Genomic DNA, 15,030 nt, shown 5'->3' with positions numbered 1-15,030 from the left:
AACAATCGAAACTTGTCACAGCCAATGGAAGGAGTATAATGGTTTGAGGCTAGATTTAATGTTGCTACTTTGCGAGGTCTCTTGTAAAAATTTAAATGTGTATTTTCCAACTAAAAAACGAACTGTGTTTACAGCAATGGGATAGAAATTCCGGAAGTTGGCAATTAAAAATAAACATTAATGGCGGGCACACTGAAAGTGCTTATTTTGGCTAACGATAGAGGTGATCTATCAAGGAAAGTAATTGGTACTAACTTAGTACTAAGGGAAGTAATTCTTCCTTTTTTTTAATACACAAAATTTTTGTGAAAGCTGATACATTTGATTTTGTTCTTTGTACATTACGTCAATTAAAAAGATAAGTTTGGCAAATGAAAACTTTATATATATATATATATATATATATAGTGATTTTTTTTAAAGACACCAATTTAGATTGTAGTCCAAAAATGAACACCTTAGACTTAGAAATATTACACATCGGCGATTTTTGTATATCATATGCCAGTGTCGTAACGATGTCGGGTGTCACCCCCCCCCACCCCCCCGTAAAAAATATAGATACATCTATATTCAATATTCCCATGTAAGTATGTGTATACGCATGTATGTATTCAAATATTTATATATTATATAAGTATGTGATTACGCATGTGTATATGTATTCAAATATTTTTTCTGCTGGATGTATTTAAATTCCCCCCCCCCTACATGGATTAACGTATAGCTTATTACGATTCTCAAACAAACCGTTTTCCTCAGGCATATATATTGCAACGTTGAGTTGATGTAACACCTCCAACCCTCGGTGATTGCTGTAAATTGTGCTCAGATATACTAACGATTAGTATCTATTATTCGGTTATAAATTCAGCTGGATGTTGCAAGTTTTTTTTAATTAGCAGGTTTACGTCATTGTGTCACCTCCCCCCCCCCCCCCCACGGATTTGTTCACTTTGCTCTTAAAAGGCTATTTAATTCACTATAATGAATCATTTATTTCAGTGAAATAATAATTTTTCTGTATAATTTTGCTATTTTTTTGCCTTGGTGTCACCCGGTGCGGTCCGCACCCCCTTTGCTATATGCATGTCTTTCGCACATGTGCCCACAAAGCAGAGAATCAATTTCATCTTTATTAGATTCAATAGTTTAAGTTACACCAAAATTTTAATTTTTAGTACATTTTTTTTTGTGTGTGATCTGTGAATAAAATAAAAGCCTTATTTCCTAAATATTTATTTTTATAAGAGATTTTTTTTGTATAATCAATGGCGTCATTCTTGTTGTTTAAAGTTTCGTTTCACTTGATTCAATATTTTCCTCTACATTTCATGTGACGCGATTCTCTTTGCATGTGATGGTTTTCTTTTCTCTTATAAGCTTTTATTAAACTTGCTCTCTGTGGACAGTTGGAGAGACTAGCTCAGGACTGAGCTTTCTGTGGACAGTTGGAGAGACTAGCTCAGGACTGAGCTTTCTGTGGACAGTTGGAGAGACTAGCTCAGGACTGAGCTTTCTGTGGACAGTTGGAGAGACTAGCTCAGGACGCCTGGAAAGTAGTTTTCTATGACGGGCCCAGTCTAAAGCACAACTGACAGAAAGGTTAGGTTTGCCTGTCGTCCCTCCTGGGAATAAAATTTCAACCACTTCTAATGGACCAATTTCTCTGGGTCAAGATCCGATGACTTATGCAATTAACTAAGTCAAATTAGACTTTATTAATTGTTTAAAGATTAATTACAAATTTCCTATATAAAGACCCATGAAATAAATGATCGTTCTTGTTTTATGTATAGGGCCTACATGTTTTCATTTGTGTTTAGATGAACTGAAGTTGACATGAATCCCAATAGCTCTACATTAAAATACATGTCTTTCTATTTGGTAGAGTTGAGATGAAGTGAATGAGCCCACACAATGTACATTTCTATTGAACAAGTTGATCACACAACGCAGGTTTTTAGCATGACTGTAATGTAAAGAGAGAAAACAGGAGGGAGGGGGAAATGACTCAAACTATTTCTGTATGACATACAATGTTATGGTATCATGTACAACTCACTCAAACAATAACAATGTATGATATACAATGTTATGGTATCACGTACAACTCACTCAAACTATTTCTGTATTACATACAATGTTATGGTATCACGTACAACTCACTCAAACTATTTCTGTATTACATACAATGTTATGGTATCATGTACAACTCACTCAAACAATAACATTGTATGATATACAATGTTATGGTATCACGTACAACTCACTCAAACTATTTCTGTATTACATACAATGTTATGGTATCACGTACAACTCACTCAAACTATTTCTGTATGACATACAATGTTATGGTATCCCATTCAACTGGCACATCTTAATATGAAGATTAAAGCTCACGAGTTCTGTCAAATTATAGTCATTCTTGCTATTGCCACTTCTCATGACATATGACAGACAACATGGCATGACGGTGACATGATATAGAACATGACATAAGAAAATGATATGATCCAGAAGAAAAAAAAAATTCTTTCAGATTTGACAAAAACCAACTATGTGTAACTACCAAGGTCAGCTCATCAGACATTGCATACTTTAGGAGCAAATAGTATAAGACTCTCCATGATTGGCACAATTCAAATCAAGAAACAATTGCATACATGTTGCAAACAGCCAGTTGTATGTACAATCTAATGCTAGCAATATTAGAAGCAGTCAAGCCTGGCCATAAATTATTCTGTACATGAAGACTTAGAAACCAATGGAAGGGGGGCAATCAATATTAAATCTTTCTCTGTCACAATGTGACCTTAAGAAATGTACAATATTTACATCATTCACAGCCCAATTAGAGAACAAAAGTAATGCTTTCAACATGTCTGTCTAGTTGTAGAACAAAAGTAATGCTTTCAACATGTCTGTCTAGTTGTAGAACAAAAGTAATGCTTTCAACATGTCTGTCTAGTTGTAGAACAAAAGTAATGCTAGTCTTTCAACATGTCTGTCTAGTTGTAGAACAAAAGTAATGCTAGTCTTTCAACATGTCTGTCTGTCTAGTTGTAGAACAAAAGTAATGCTAGTCTTTCAACATGTCTGTCTGTCTGTCAATTTGTATCAAGGATGGAAGATGGACAAACATCTTATGTCTAGGAAGATTTTGTAGAGGAGAATTTTAGACATTCTACCAAAGCACATTGATTAAATAAATGACATATTTGTGTAAGTTAGAGAAGTATTTAACATATCAATATCAAACTGTGAATGCATTGGAAGCTGTCAACACTATAAATGCTTTCAATGAATGTCTGCTGATTCAGCTTACAATAGGAATACAACTTCAGCATTCAACACAGGCTTACAACTGCTATACAACTTCAGCATTTAACACAGGCTTACAACTGCTATACAACTTCAGCATTTAACACAGGCTTACAACTGCTATACAACTTCAGCATTTAACACAGGCTTACAACTGCTATACAACTTCAGCATTTAACACAGGCTTACAACTGCTATACAACTTCAGCATTTAACACAGGCTTACAACTGCTATACAACTTCAGCATTTAACACAGGCTTACAACTGCTATACAACTTCAGCATTTAACACAGGCTTACAACTGCTATACAACTTCAGCATTTAACACAGGCTTACAACTGCTATACAACTTCAGCATTTAACACAGGCTTACAACTGCTATACAACTTCAGCATTTAACACAGGCTTACAACTGCTATACAACTTCAGCATTCAACACAGGCTTACAACTGCTATACAACTTCAGCATTTAACACAGGCTTACAACTGCTATACAACTTCAGCATTTAACACAGGCTTACAACTGCTATACAACTTCAGCATTTAACACAGGCTTACAACTGCTATACAATTTCAGCATTTAACACAGGCTTACAACTGCTATACAACTTCAGCATTTAACACAGGCTTACAACTGCTATACAACTTCAGCATTTAACACAGGCTTACAACTGCTATACAACTTCAGCATTTAACACAGGCTTACAACTGCTATACAACTTCAGCATTTAACACAGGCTTACAACTGCTATACAATTTCAGCATTTAACACAGGCTTACAACTGCTATACAACTTCAGCATTTAACACAGGCTTACAACTGCTATACAACTTCAGCATTTAACACAGGCTTACAACTGCTATACAACTTCAGCATTTAACACAGGCTTACAACTGCTATACAACTTCAGCATTTAACACAGGCTTACAACTGCTATACAACTTCAGCATTTAACACAGGCTTACAACTGCTATACAACTTCAGCATTTAACACAGGCTTACAACTGCTATACAATTTCAGCATTTAACACAGGCTTACAACTGCTATACAACTTCAGCATTTAACACAGGCTTACAACTGCTATACAACTTCAGCATTTAACACAGGCTTACAACTGCTATACAACTTCAGCATTTAACACAGGCTTACAACTGCTATACAACTTCAGCATTTAACACAGGCTTACAACTGCTATACAACTTCAGCATTTAACACAGGCTTACAACTGCTATACAACTTCAGCATTTAACACAGGCTTACAACTGCTATACAATTTCAGCATTTAACACAGGCTTACAACTGCTATACAACTTCAGCATTTAACACAGGCTTACAACTGCTATACAACTTCAGCATTTAACAGTCTGAATGATGTGGCCAAAATGTGGATGACTTGGCCATAATGTGGATGACTTGGCCATAATGTGGATGACTTGGCCATAATGTGGATGACTTGGCCATAATGTGGATGACTTGGCCATAATGTGGATGTGGCTGTGAGTGAAAGAGTTTCAATGCTATCCAGCGCCTTTTAGCTGACAGAGTTCTGTTTCTTGTGGCCTCCAACTCTGGGTTTTATTTTCTGTGAAATCTGCCACAGGACATCTTCATTCAGGTAGTCTTCAAAGTTGTTCAATGTGTTCATGATCTTTTCATTGCGCTTCATAGTGTAGTTACTGCAATACAAAGGCAGATTCAAACTGAGCAGATGTAAAGAAATTGTGTTTGAAATATTGTCAGCATTGAGTGTTTCAAGAGACTGACCTTGTACGGAAGCGCCTCATGCTGTCCAATATGTTGAATTGTTGCCAGTGTTTAGCAAAGTTGATGCTACCATCTGGCAACTTGTCTGGGTTTCCAATGTTGACAAAAGTCAGGTCTTGAAGGATCAGCCCACTAGAGAAGACAGGACATCTGACTTAGGCTGATCGTATTAAGTGAGGTTTTGGTTGCTCATGAGATCTTTTAAGGGGATATGCTATGTTTTTTTTTTTATTTTTTTACAGTTTAAGATCTAAAGCCTTTTGAATACTTTTATCATATTTGGCATATAAGAGAAAGTATTAAACAGCACAAAAAAAGGGTCGAAAACAATTGTGGTTGTCATGGAAACCCAAAAAACCTCCGCCATTTTGAATTTTTTGGTACTTTTAAAAATACTAAGGCTTTTTTATTTGCACCTATAGCAATCAAATTTAAACTGCTTATATTTCAGTATATATTAAAACTTTTGTCACGACAACTTTTTGAAATAATTACTAGTAAGAATTTTACAAGGTCTAAAAAATCGTACCCTTTTTAGTATTCAAATGTTTCAAAATGTGCATATTAATTGCCAAATACTTTTTTTCTATGAAAGCAATCACAATTCCCTCGTGACAAACGTTGTATTTTCGCATCAAGAACATTTACTGAAAATATGGTTGGCATTGTTTAATAAATAAAAAAGTAGTAGGCGTTATGTGTTAAAAACCTGCAAACTGAGAAAAAGCCAAAAGTAACGAAAACTAGGTCAGGAAAGTACCATATCTGTGTAAACTTCAAAGCCGATTGTAAGCATTGGGTGTTTCCGAGATGTAGGAAATTAAGTTTATTAAATACATGAGAAATCCAACTTTCCAATGATGTCAAATACAATATAATGATGGATATAAAACTTTTTATAGAGAGCTTGTAAGATTGGGAAAAATTGATTATTTTTTAATTAATAGGGTCTTAAAAATCGTAATTCAAACACAAAAAATATTTTTCTCTCTTTAAAGTTATTATTTTCTTAATACAAAAATGGACAAAGTATCCAAAAGTGCAAGAAACCCATCATGACGAAAAAAACAGAAATTCTAGGATTTTTTCCGCGCATATCCCCTTAAATATTTTAGCAAACAAAGCTTTTATGAAAGAAAGCAAATTAGTTTTATTATCTTATTTTCAGTGCATTTAAAAGCTTGCTATTAGAAATTTTTTTATATTTGTTTTATTTTCTACTGTTTAGTAATTCAGAATTTATTAATTTGACACTATCAATGCTGAACTTAAAATGTTTGCTTTATAACACTATGAGTAGTTTGTGAAAGACAATTATCCCCCCCCCCCCCTTTTTTCCCCCAGTGAAAGAAGCTATCTGACTGTAGTTTACAGACAATGACAAACAGATCAAGTAGATTTTGTTACCTCCCCTTAGTTTCAAAAAGTGTAAACATTCTATTATCTGCCTTCACTAGACACTGCTCTAGGATTGTAAACATTGGACATAAACCACAGCTCAGCAGATTCATAGGGTGATCACATCTAGATAGTTATCTCCCCTTCTCTTATGGAATATAGGAATCTATCGAGTGATTGCTAGCTTTTAATTTTGTTATTTCCCCTTAGTTCCGAAACAGTTGAATTAATTTTTAATGACTAATTAAACATCTAATTAAATATAAAAAAAAAGATAGACTTGTATTTTCATTGGAACAAATCTGGAAAGTTTGAAAAAATCTCTGCATTAAAATTCTGTCAAAATTGAGTTACAAGATTTGCAACAAACCCACAAACAGACGTTACAAGCTACATAAAAGCTTGTAAAAAGAGTAATTCCAATGATTACCCTAAGATTTTTTAAGCCTCAAAAATTTTTTTTTGTTGAAACAATACAAAAATGTTTTACTGGGATGAATTTTTTGGAATTAATTATTTGCTAATTAATCAGTTAATAATAACGTCATAGATAATAAGCTTAAGATTATAATAAAATTATCTCTCTGCAATGTTTTTTTTTTTTATCTAGCATTCAGTAGAAACATTTTTATGCTCTGACTGCAAAGGGTTAATAAAGCTAAGACTGAATAATTTACAGGTAAGGTATACAGGGAGGATTGGAGTATTTTACAGGTAAGGTATACAGGGAGGATTAGGTAACTTACAGGTAAGGTATACAGGGAGGTTTGAGTAACTTACAGGTAAGGTATACAGGGAGGATTAGGTAACTTACAGGTAAGGTATACACAGGGAGGATTAGGTAACTTACAGGTAAGGTATACAGGGAGGATTAGGTAACTTACAGGTAAGGTATACAGGGAGGATTAGGTAACTTACAGGTAAGGTATACAGGGAGGATTAGGTAACTTACAGGTAAGGTATACAGGGAGGATTAGGTAACTTACAGGTAAGGTATACAGGGAGTATTAGGTAACTTACAGGTAAGGTATACAGGGAGGATTAGGTAACTTACAGGTAAGGTATACAGGGAGGATTAGGTAACTTACAGGTAAGGTATACAGGGAGGATTAGGTAACTTACAGGTAAGGTATACAGGGAGGTTCTGTTTCAGCCAGTGCCTGTCTGTAGGCTCGAAATGATGAGGAACTATCTATCAACTGACAGAACTCTTGAAGAGCCTGGGGATACAAGGCATCAACATTAGCTGGGTCTAGCATCAGCATTAGCTGGAGCTAGCATCAACATTAGCTGGAGCTAACATCAACATTAGCTGGAGCTAACATCAACATTAGCTGGAGCTAACATCAACATTAGCTGGAGCTAGAGCCAAGAATAGCTGGAGCCAAGAATAGCTGGCTATACTTACCTCAATATTTTGTTTCTGCCACTCTAGTCTAGCAACTGGAGCCGAGTCTAATGCTGATAAAATGGCCAGGTAAGAGTTAAAATTGTGGAGCTTGCGCAGGTGCTGAAATAGAGGCTTGCTACTTTAGGACATGACAATGTGAAATAAAGGCTTGCTACTTTAGGACATTACAAAGTGAAATAGAGGCTTGCTACTTTAGGACATTACAAAGTGAAATAGAGGCTTGCTACTTTAGGACATTGTTACAAAGTGAAATAGAGGCTTGCTACTTTAGGACATTACAAAGTGAAATAGAGGCTTGCTACTTTAGGACATTACAAAGTGAAATAGAGGCTTGCTACTTTAGGACATTACAAAGTGAAATAGAGGCTTGCTACTTTAGGACATTACAAAGTGAAATAGAGGCTTGCTACTTTAGGACATTACAAAGTGAAATAGAGGCTTGCTACTTTAGGACATTACAAAGTGAAATAGAGGCTTGCTACTTTAGGACATTACAAAGTGAAATAGAGGCTTGCTACTTTAGGACATTACAAAGTGAAATAGAGGCTTGCTACTTTAGGACATTACAAAGTGAAATAGAGGCTTGCTACTTTAGGACATTGTTACAAAGTGAAATAGATGCTTGCTACTTTAGGACATTGTTACAAAGTGAAATAGAGGCTTGCTACTTTAGGACATTACAAAGTGAAATAGAGGCTTGCTACTTTAGGACATTGTTACAAAGTGAAATAGACGCTTGCTACTTTAGGACATTGTTACAACATGAAATAGAGGCTTGCTACTTTAGGACATTACAAAGTGAAATAGAGGCTTGCTACTTTAGGACATTGTTACAAAGTGAAATAGAGGCTTGCTACTTTAGGATATTACAAAGTGAAATAGAGGCTTGCGACTTTAGGACATTACAAAGTGAAATAGAAGCTTGCTATTTTAGGACATTGTTACAAAGTGAAATAGAGGCTTGCTACTTTAGGACATTACAAAGTGAAATAGAGGCTTGCTACTTTAGGACATTGTTACAAAGTGAAATAGAGGCTTGCTACTTTAGGACATTGTTACAAAGTGAAATAGAGGCTTGCTACTTTAGGACATTGTTACAAAGTGAAATAGAGGCTTGCTACTTTAGGACATTGTTACAAAGTGAAATAGAGGCTTGCTACTTTAGGACATCATTACAAAGTGAAATAGAGGCTTGCTACTTTAGGACATTGTTACAACATGAAATAGAGGCTTGCTACTTTAGGACATTGTTACAAAGTGAAATAGAGGCTTGCTACTTTAGGACATTGTTACAAAGTGAAATAGAGGCTTGCTACTTTAGGACATTGTTACAAAGTGAAATAGACGCTTGCTACTTTGGGACATTGTTACAAAGTGAAATAGAGGCTTGCTACTTTAGGACATTGTTACAAAGTGAAATAGAGGCTTGCTACTTTAGGACATTGTTACAAAGTGAAATAGAGGCTTGCTACTTTAGGACATTACAAAGTGAAATAGAGGCTTGCTACTTTAGGACATTGTTACAAAGTGAAATAGAGGCTTGCTACTTTAGGACATTGTTACAAAGTGAAATAGAGGCTTGCTACTTTAGGACATTGTTACAAAGTGAAATAGAGGCTTGCTACTTTAGGACATTGTTACAAAGTGAAATAGAGGCTTGCTACTTTAGGACATCATTACAAAGTGAAATAGAGGCTTGCTACTTTAGGACATTGTTACAACATGAAATAGAGGCTTGCTACTTTAGGACATTGTTACAAAGTGAAATAGAGGCTTGCTACTTTAGGACATTGTTACAAAGTGAAATAGAGGCTTGCTACTTTAGGACATTGTTACAAAGTGAAATAGACGCTTGCTACTTTGGGACATTGTTACAAAGTGAAATAGAGGCTTGCTACTTTAGGACATTGTTACAAAGTGAAATAGAGGCTTGCTACTTTAGGACATTGTTACAAAGTGAAATAGAGGCTTGCTACTTTAGGACATTGTTACAACGTGAAATAGACGCTTGCTACTTTAGGGCATCATTACAAAGTGAATTAGAGGCTTGCTACTTTAGGACATTGTTACAAAGTGAAATAGACGCTTGCTACTTTAGGACATTGTTACAAAGTGAAATAGAGGCTTGATACTTTTAGACATCAATACAAAGTGTATTGAGAATCTGATTGTTCAGATGGTTAAGAAAAATTATTTTAAAAATGAAAAAAAGATAATTACCCTCATTATTTTGATAAATTTCATTAAATATTTTTCTCTCTCTTTTGGATCATCCTGGGTGAGAATTCTGGTCCTACACCTGAAACAACAGGGACATGATGACAGAAACAACAGGGACATGACAGAAACAACAGGGACATGACAGAAACAACAGGGACATGATGACAGAAACAACAGGGACATGATGGCAGAAACAACAGGGACATGATGGCAGAAACAACAGGGACATGATGACAGAAACAACAGGGACATGATGACAGAAACAACAGGGACATGATGACAGAAACAACAGGGTCATGATGATAGAAACAACAGGGTCATGATGACAGAAACAACAGGGACATGATGACAGAAACAACAGGGACATGATGGCAGAAACAACAGGGACATGACAGAAACAACAGGGACATGATGGCAGAAACAACAGGGACATGATGACAGAAACAACAGGGACATGATGACAGAAACAACAGGGACATGATGACACAAACAACAGGGACATGACAGAAACAACAGGGACATGATGGCAGAAACAACAGGGACATGATGACAGAAACAACAGGGTCATGATGATAGAAACAACAGGGTCATGATGACAGAAACAACAGGGACATGATGACAGAAACAACAGGGACATGATGACAGAAACAACAGGGACATGATGACAGAAACAACAGGGACATGATGGCAGAAACAACAGGGACATGACAGAAACAACAGGGACATGATGACAGAAACAACAGGGACATGATGACAGAAACAACAGGGACATGATGGCAGAAACAACAGGGACATGACAGAAACAACAGGGACATGATGGCAGAAACAACAGGGACATGATGACAGAAACAACAGGGACATGACAGAAACAACAGGGACATGATGGCAGAAACAACAGGGACATGATGACAGAAACAACAGGGACATGATGACAGAAACAACAGGGTCATGATGATAGAAACAACAGGGTCATGATGACAGAAACAACAGGGACATGATGACAGAAACAACAGGGACATGATGGCAGAAACAACAGGGACATGATGACACAAACAACAGGGACATGATGACAGAAACAACAGGGACATGATGACAGAAACAACAGGGACATGACAGAAACAACAGGGACATGATGACAGAAACAACAGGGACATGATGGCAGAAACAACAGGCACATGATGACAGAAACAACAGGGACATGATGACAGAAACAACAGGGACATGATGACAGAAACAACAGGGACATTATGACAGAAACAACAGGGTCATGATGACAGAAACAACAGGGACATGATGACAGAAACAACAGGGACATGATGACAGAAACAACAGGGACATGATGACAGAAACAACAGGAACATGACAGAAACAACAGGGACATGATGACAGAAACAACAGGGACATGATGACAGAAACAACAGGGACATGATGACAGAAACAACAGGGACATGATGACACAAACAACAGGCACATGATGACACAAACAACAGGCACATGATGACAGAAACAACAGGGATATGATGACAGAAAAAACAGGGACATGACAGAAACAACAGGGACATGACAGAAACAACAGGGACATGATGACAGAAACAACAGGGACATGATGACAGAAACAACAGGGACATGATGACAGAAACAACAGGGACATGATGACAGAAACAACAGGGACATGACAGAAACAACAGGGACATGATGACAGAAACAACAGGGACATTATGACAGAAACAACAGGGACATGACAAAAACAACAGGGACTTGATGGCACTGCCTGTAGGACCATGAAGGACTGACTTACCAGTAGGACATTTTATTGAAGTGCTCAGTGAAGGTGGTCAAGTGTGGACTTAACTCTTCAGACTGTGCCCTGGCCCACATCAAGACTTCAGGGATCTGGTGGTTAAAAAAGCTGTGCTCAGATCTGACTTAAGTCACATCATGTTAGGCCTGACTTAAGTCACATCATATTAGGTCTGACTTAAGTCACATCATGTTAGGTTTGACTTAAGTCACATCATATTAGGTCTGACTTAAGTCACATCATATTAGGTCTGACTTAAGTCACATCATGTTAGGTTTGACTTAAGTCACATCATGTTAGGTCTGACTTAAGTCACATCATGTTAGGTCTGACTTAAGTCACATCATGTTAGGTCTGACTTAAGTCACATCATGTTAGGCCTGACTTAAGTCACATTAACCAAAAAAAAAATAGCAGTAGTGTACACTGACCTCAATCTTCTGGAACAGTTGAGCATCTAAGAGGGTCATTTGCTCAGCAATGTCTTGGGCCTTGAAGCTCAAAAGATCAGGGGAACTATGAAATAAGATCAAAAGATCAGGAGAACTATGAAATAAGATCAAAAGATCAGGGGAGCTATGAAATAAGATCAAAAGATCAGGAGAACTATGAAATAAGATCAAAAGATCAGGGGAACTATGAAATAAGATCAAAAGATCAGGAGAACTATGAAATAAGATCAAAAGATCAGGGGAGCTATGAAATAAGATCAAAAGATCAGGGGAGCTGTGAAATAAGATCAAAAGATCAGGAGAACTATGAAATAAGATCAAAAGATCAGGAGAACTATGAAATAAGATCAAAAGATCAGGGGAGCTATGAAATAAGATCAAAAGATCAGGGGAGCTATGAAATAAGATCAAAAGATCAGGGGAGCTATAAAATAAGATCAAAAGATCAGGGGAGCTATGAAATAAGATCAAAAGATCAGGGGAGCTATGAAATAAGATCAAAAGATCAGGGGAGCTATGAAATAAGATCAAAAGATCAGGGGAGCTATGAAATAAGATCAAAAGATCAGGGGAAATATGAAATAAGATCAAAAGATCAGGGGAGCTATGAAATAAGATCAAAAGATCAGGGGAGCTATGAAATAAGATCAAAAGATCAGGGGAGCTATGAAATAAGATCAAAAGATCAGGAGAACTATGAAATAAGATCAAAAGATCAGGGGAGCTATGAAATAAGATCAAAAGATCAGGGGAGCTATGAAATAAGATCAAAAGATCAGGGGAGCTATGAAATAAGATCAAAAGATCAGGGGAGCTATGAAATAAGATCAAAAGATCAGGGGAGCTATGAAATAAGATCAAAAGATCAGGGGAGCTATGAAATAAGATCAAAAGATCAGGGGAACTATGAAATAAGATCAAAAGATCAGGGGAACTATGAAATAAGATCAAAAGATCAGGAGAACTATGAAATAAGATCAAAATATCAGGGGAGCTATGAAAAAGATCAAAAGATCAGGGGAGCTATGAAATAAGATCAAAAGATCAGGGGAGCTATGAAATAAGAACAAAAGATCAGGGGAGCTATGAAATAAGATCAAAAGATCAGGGGAGCTATGAAATAAGATCAAAAGATCAGGGGAACTATGAAATAAGATCAAAAGATCAGGAGAACTATGAAATAAGATCAAAAGATCAGGGGAACTATGAAATAAGATCAAAAGATCAGGGGAGCTATGAAATAAGTTCAAAAGATCAGGAGAACTATGAAATAAGATCAAAAGATCAGGGGAGCTATGAAATAAGATCAAAAGATCAGGGGAGCTATGAAATAAGATCAAAAGATCAGGGGAGCTATGAAATAAGATCAAAAGATCAGGGGAACTATGAAATAAGATCAAAAGATCAGGAGAACTATGAAATAAGATCAAAAGATCAGTGGAGCTATGAAATAAGATCAAAAGATCAGGAGAACTATGAAATAAGATCAAAAGATTAGTGGAGCTATGAAATAAGATCAAAAGATCAGTACAGGTATAAAATACAATCAAAAGATCAGTACAGGTATAAAATACGATCAAAAGATCAGTACAGGTATGAAATAAAATGCACATCATCAATGTATTACACATGGCTACATGTTAAAACATAAATTGCAATATAAATGATTGATTTGCTAGTTGCACAAAACTCTATGAATGGATGAGCGCAGATCTAGAAATGGGCTAACGACCATAGAAGAGAGACTGACCTTGAGCCCAGCTCTATTGACTGTACAGGTGCTGCCTGCTGCTGGTCCAACAGATCTGCTTGTTTCTTCTCACACTTCTCCAGCAATTTTCTCCTCAATAATCTGGCCAAGTTCAGGGCACCTTCACAGATAAGGTCATAGACTAGGTTCATCAGACGCTCAACTATCAAAGTGTCCAGCTCATTACCTCTGGGGACAGACAAATTCATCAGGTATTACAACTAGTGGCCAGGTGTAGATAGACAAGTGGCCAGGTGTAGATAGACAAGTGGCCAGGTGTAGATAGACAAGTGGCCAGGTGTACAGACAGGTGGCCAGGTGTACAGACAGACAAGTAGCCAGGTGTACAGACAAGTGGCCAGGTGTACAGACAAGTGGCCAGGTGTAGACAGACAAGTGGCCAGGTGTACAGACAGACAAGTAGCTAGGTGTACAGACAAGTGAACAGGTGTACAGTCAGACAAGTAGCCAGGTGTACAGACAGACAAGTGGCCAGGTGTAGATAGACAAGTGGCCAGGTGTAGATAGACAAGTGGCCAGGTGTACAGTCAGACAAGTAGTCAGGTGTACAGTCAGACAAGTGGCCAGGTGTAGATAGACAAGTGGCCAGGTGTAGATAGACAAATGGCCAGATGTACAGACAGACTAGTGGCCAGGTGTAGACAGACAAGTGGCCAGGTGTACAGACAAGTGGCCAGGTGTACAGACAGACAAGTAGCCAGGTGTACAGACAAGTGGCCAGGTGTACAGACAGACAAGTAGCTAGGTGTACAGACAAATTACAGGTGTACAGTCAGACAAGTAGCCAGGTGTACAGACAGACAAGTGGCCAGGTGTACAGACAGACAAGTAGCCAGGTGTACAGACAAGTGGCCAGGTGTACAGACAGACAAGTAGCTAGGTGTACA

The 15,030-nt window shown here is 37.1% G+C and overlaps 1 protein-coding gene across 6 annotated transcripts in view; it reads right to left on the bottom strand.

The window, feature by feature from the left end:
* Positions 1–1,771: 1,771 nt before the first annotated feature.
* Positions 1,772–15,030, bottom strand: part of LOC131937820 (rap guanine nucleotide exchange factor 1) — a 60,083-nt gene continuing 46,824 nt past the window's right edge. For all 6 annotated transcript variants that reach the window (XM_059295480.1, XM_059295482.1, XM_059295479.1 and 3 more), the window contains 8 exons: positions 14,123–14,311; positions 12,352–12,436; positions 11,918–12,012; positions 10,120–10,198; positions 7,897–7,998; positions 7,611–7,708; positions 5,091–5,222; positions 1,772–5,002 (listed from right to left, as the gene is read on the bottom strand). In XM_059295480.1, coding sequence (XP_059151463.1) covers positions 4,858–5,002; positions 5,091–5,222; positions 7,611–7,708; positions 7,897–7,998; positions 10,120–10,198; positions 11,918–12,012; positions 12,352–12,436; positions 14,123–14,311 — 925 coding nt within the window. In that variant the 3' untranslated portion in view covers positions 1,772–4,857. The remainder of the gene's footprint in view (positions 5,003–5,090; positions 5,223–7,610; positions 7,709–7,896; positions 7,999–10,119; positions 10,199–11,917; positions 12,013–12,351; positions 12,437–14,122; positions 14,312–15,030) is intronic.

Source organism: Physella acuta, unplaced genomic scaffold (genome assembly GCF_028476545.2).
Source record: "Physella acuta isolate Inbredline_101_S28 unplaced genomic scaffold, ASM2847654v3 ptg000223l, whole genome shotgun sequence".
NCBI lineage: Eukaryota > Metazoa > Mollusca > Gastropoda > Physidae > Physella > Physella acuta.
The sequence above is the reverse complement of the archived record's forward strand: the minus strand, read 5'-3'. Positions and strand labels throughout refer to the sequence as shown.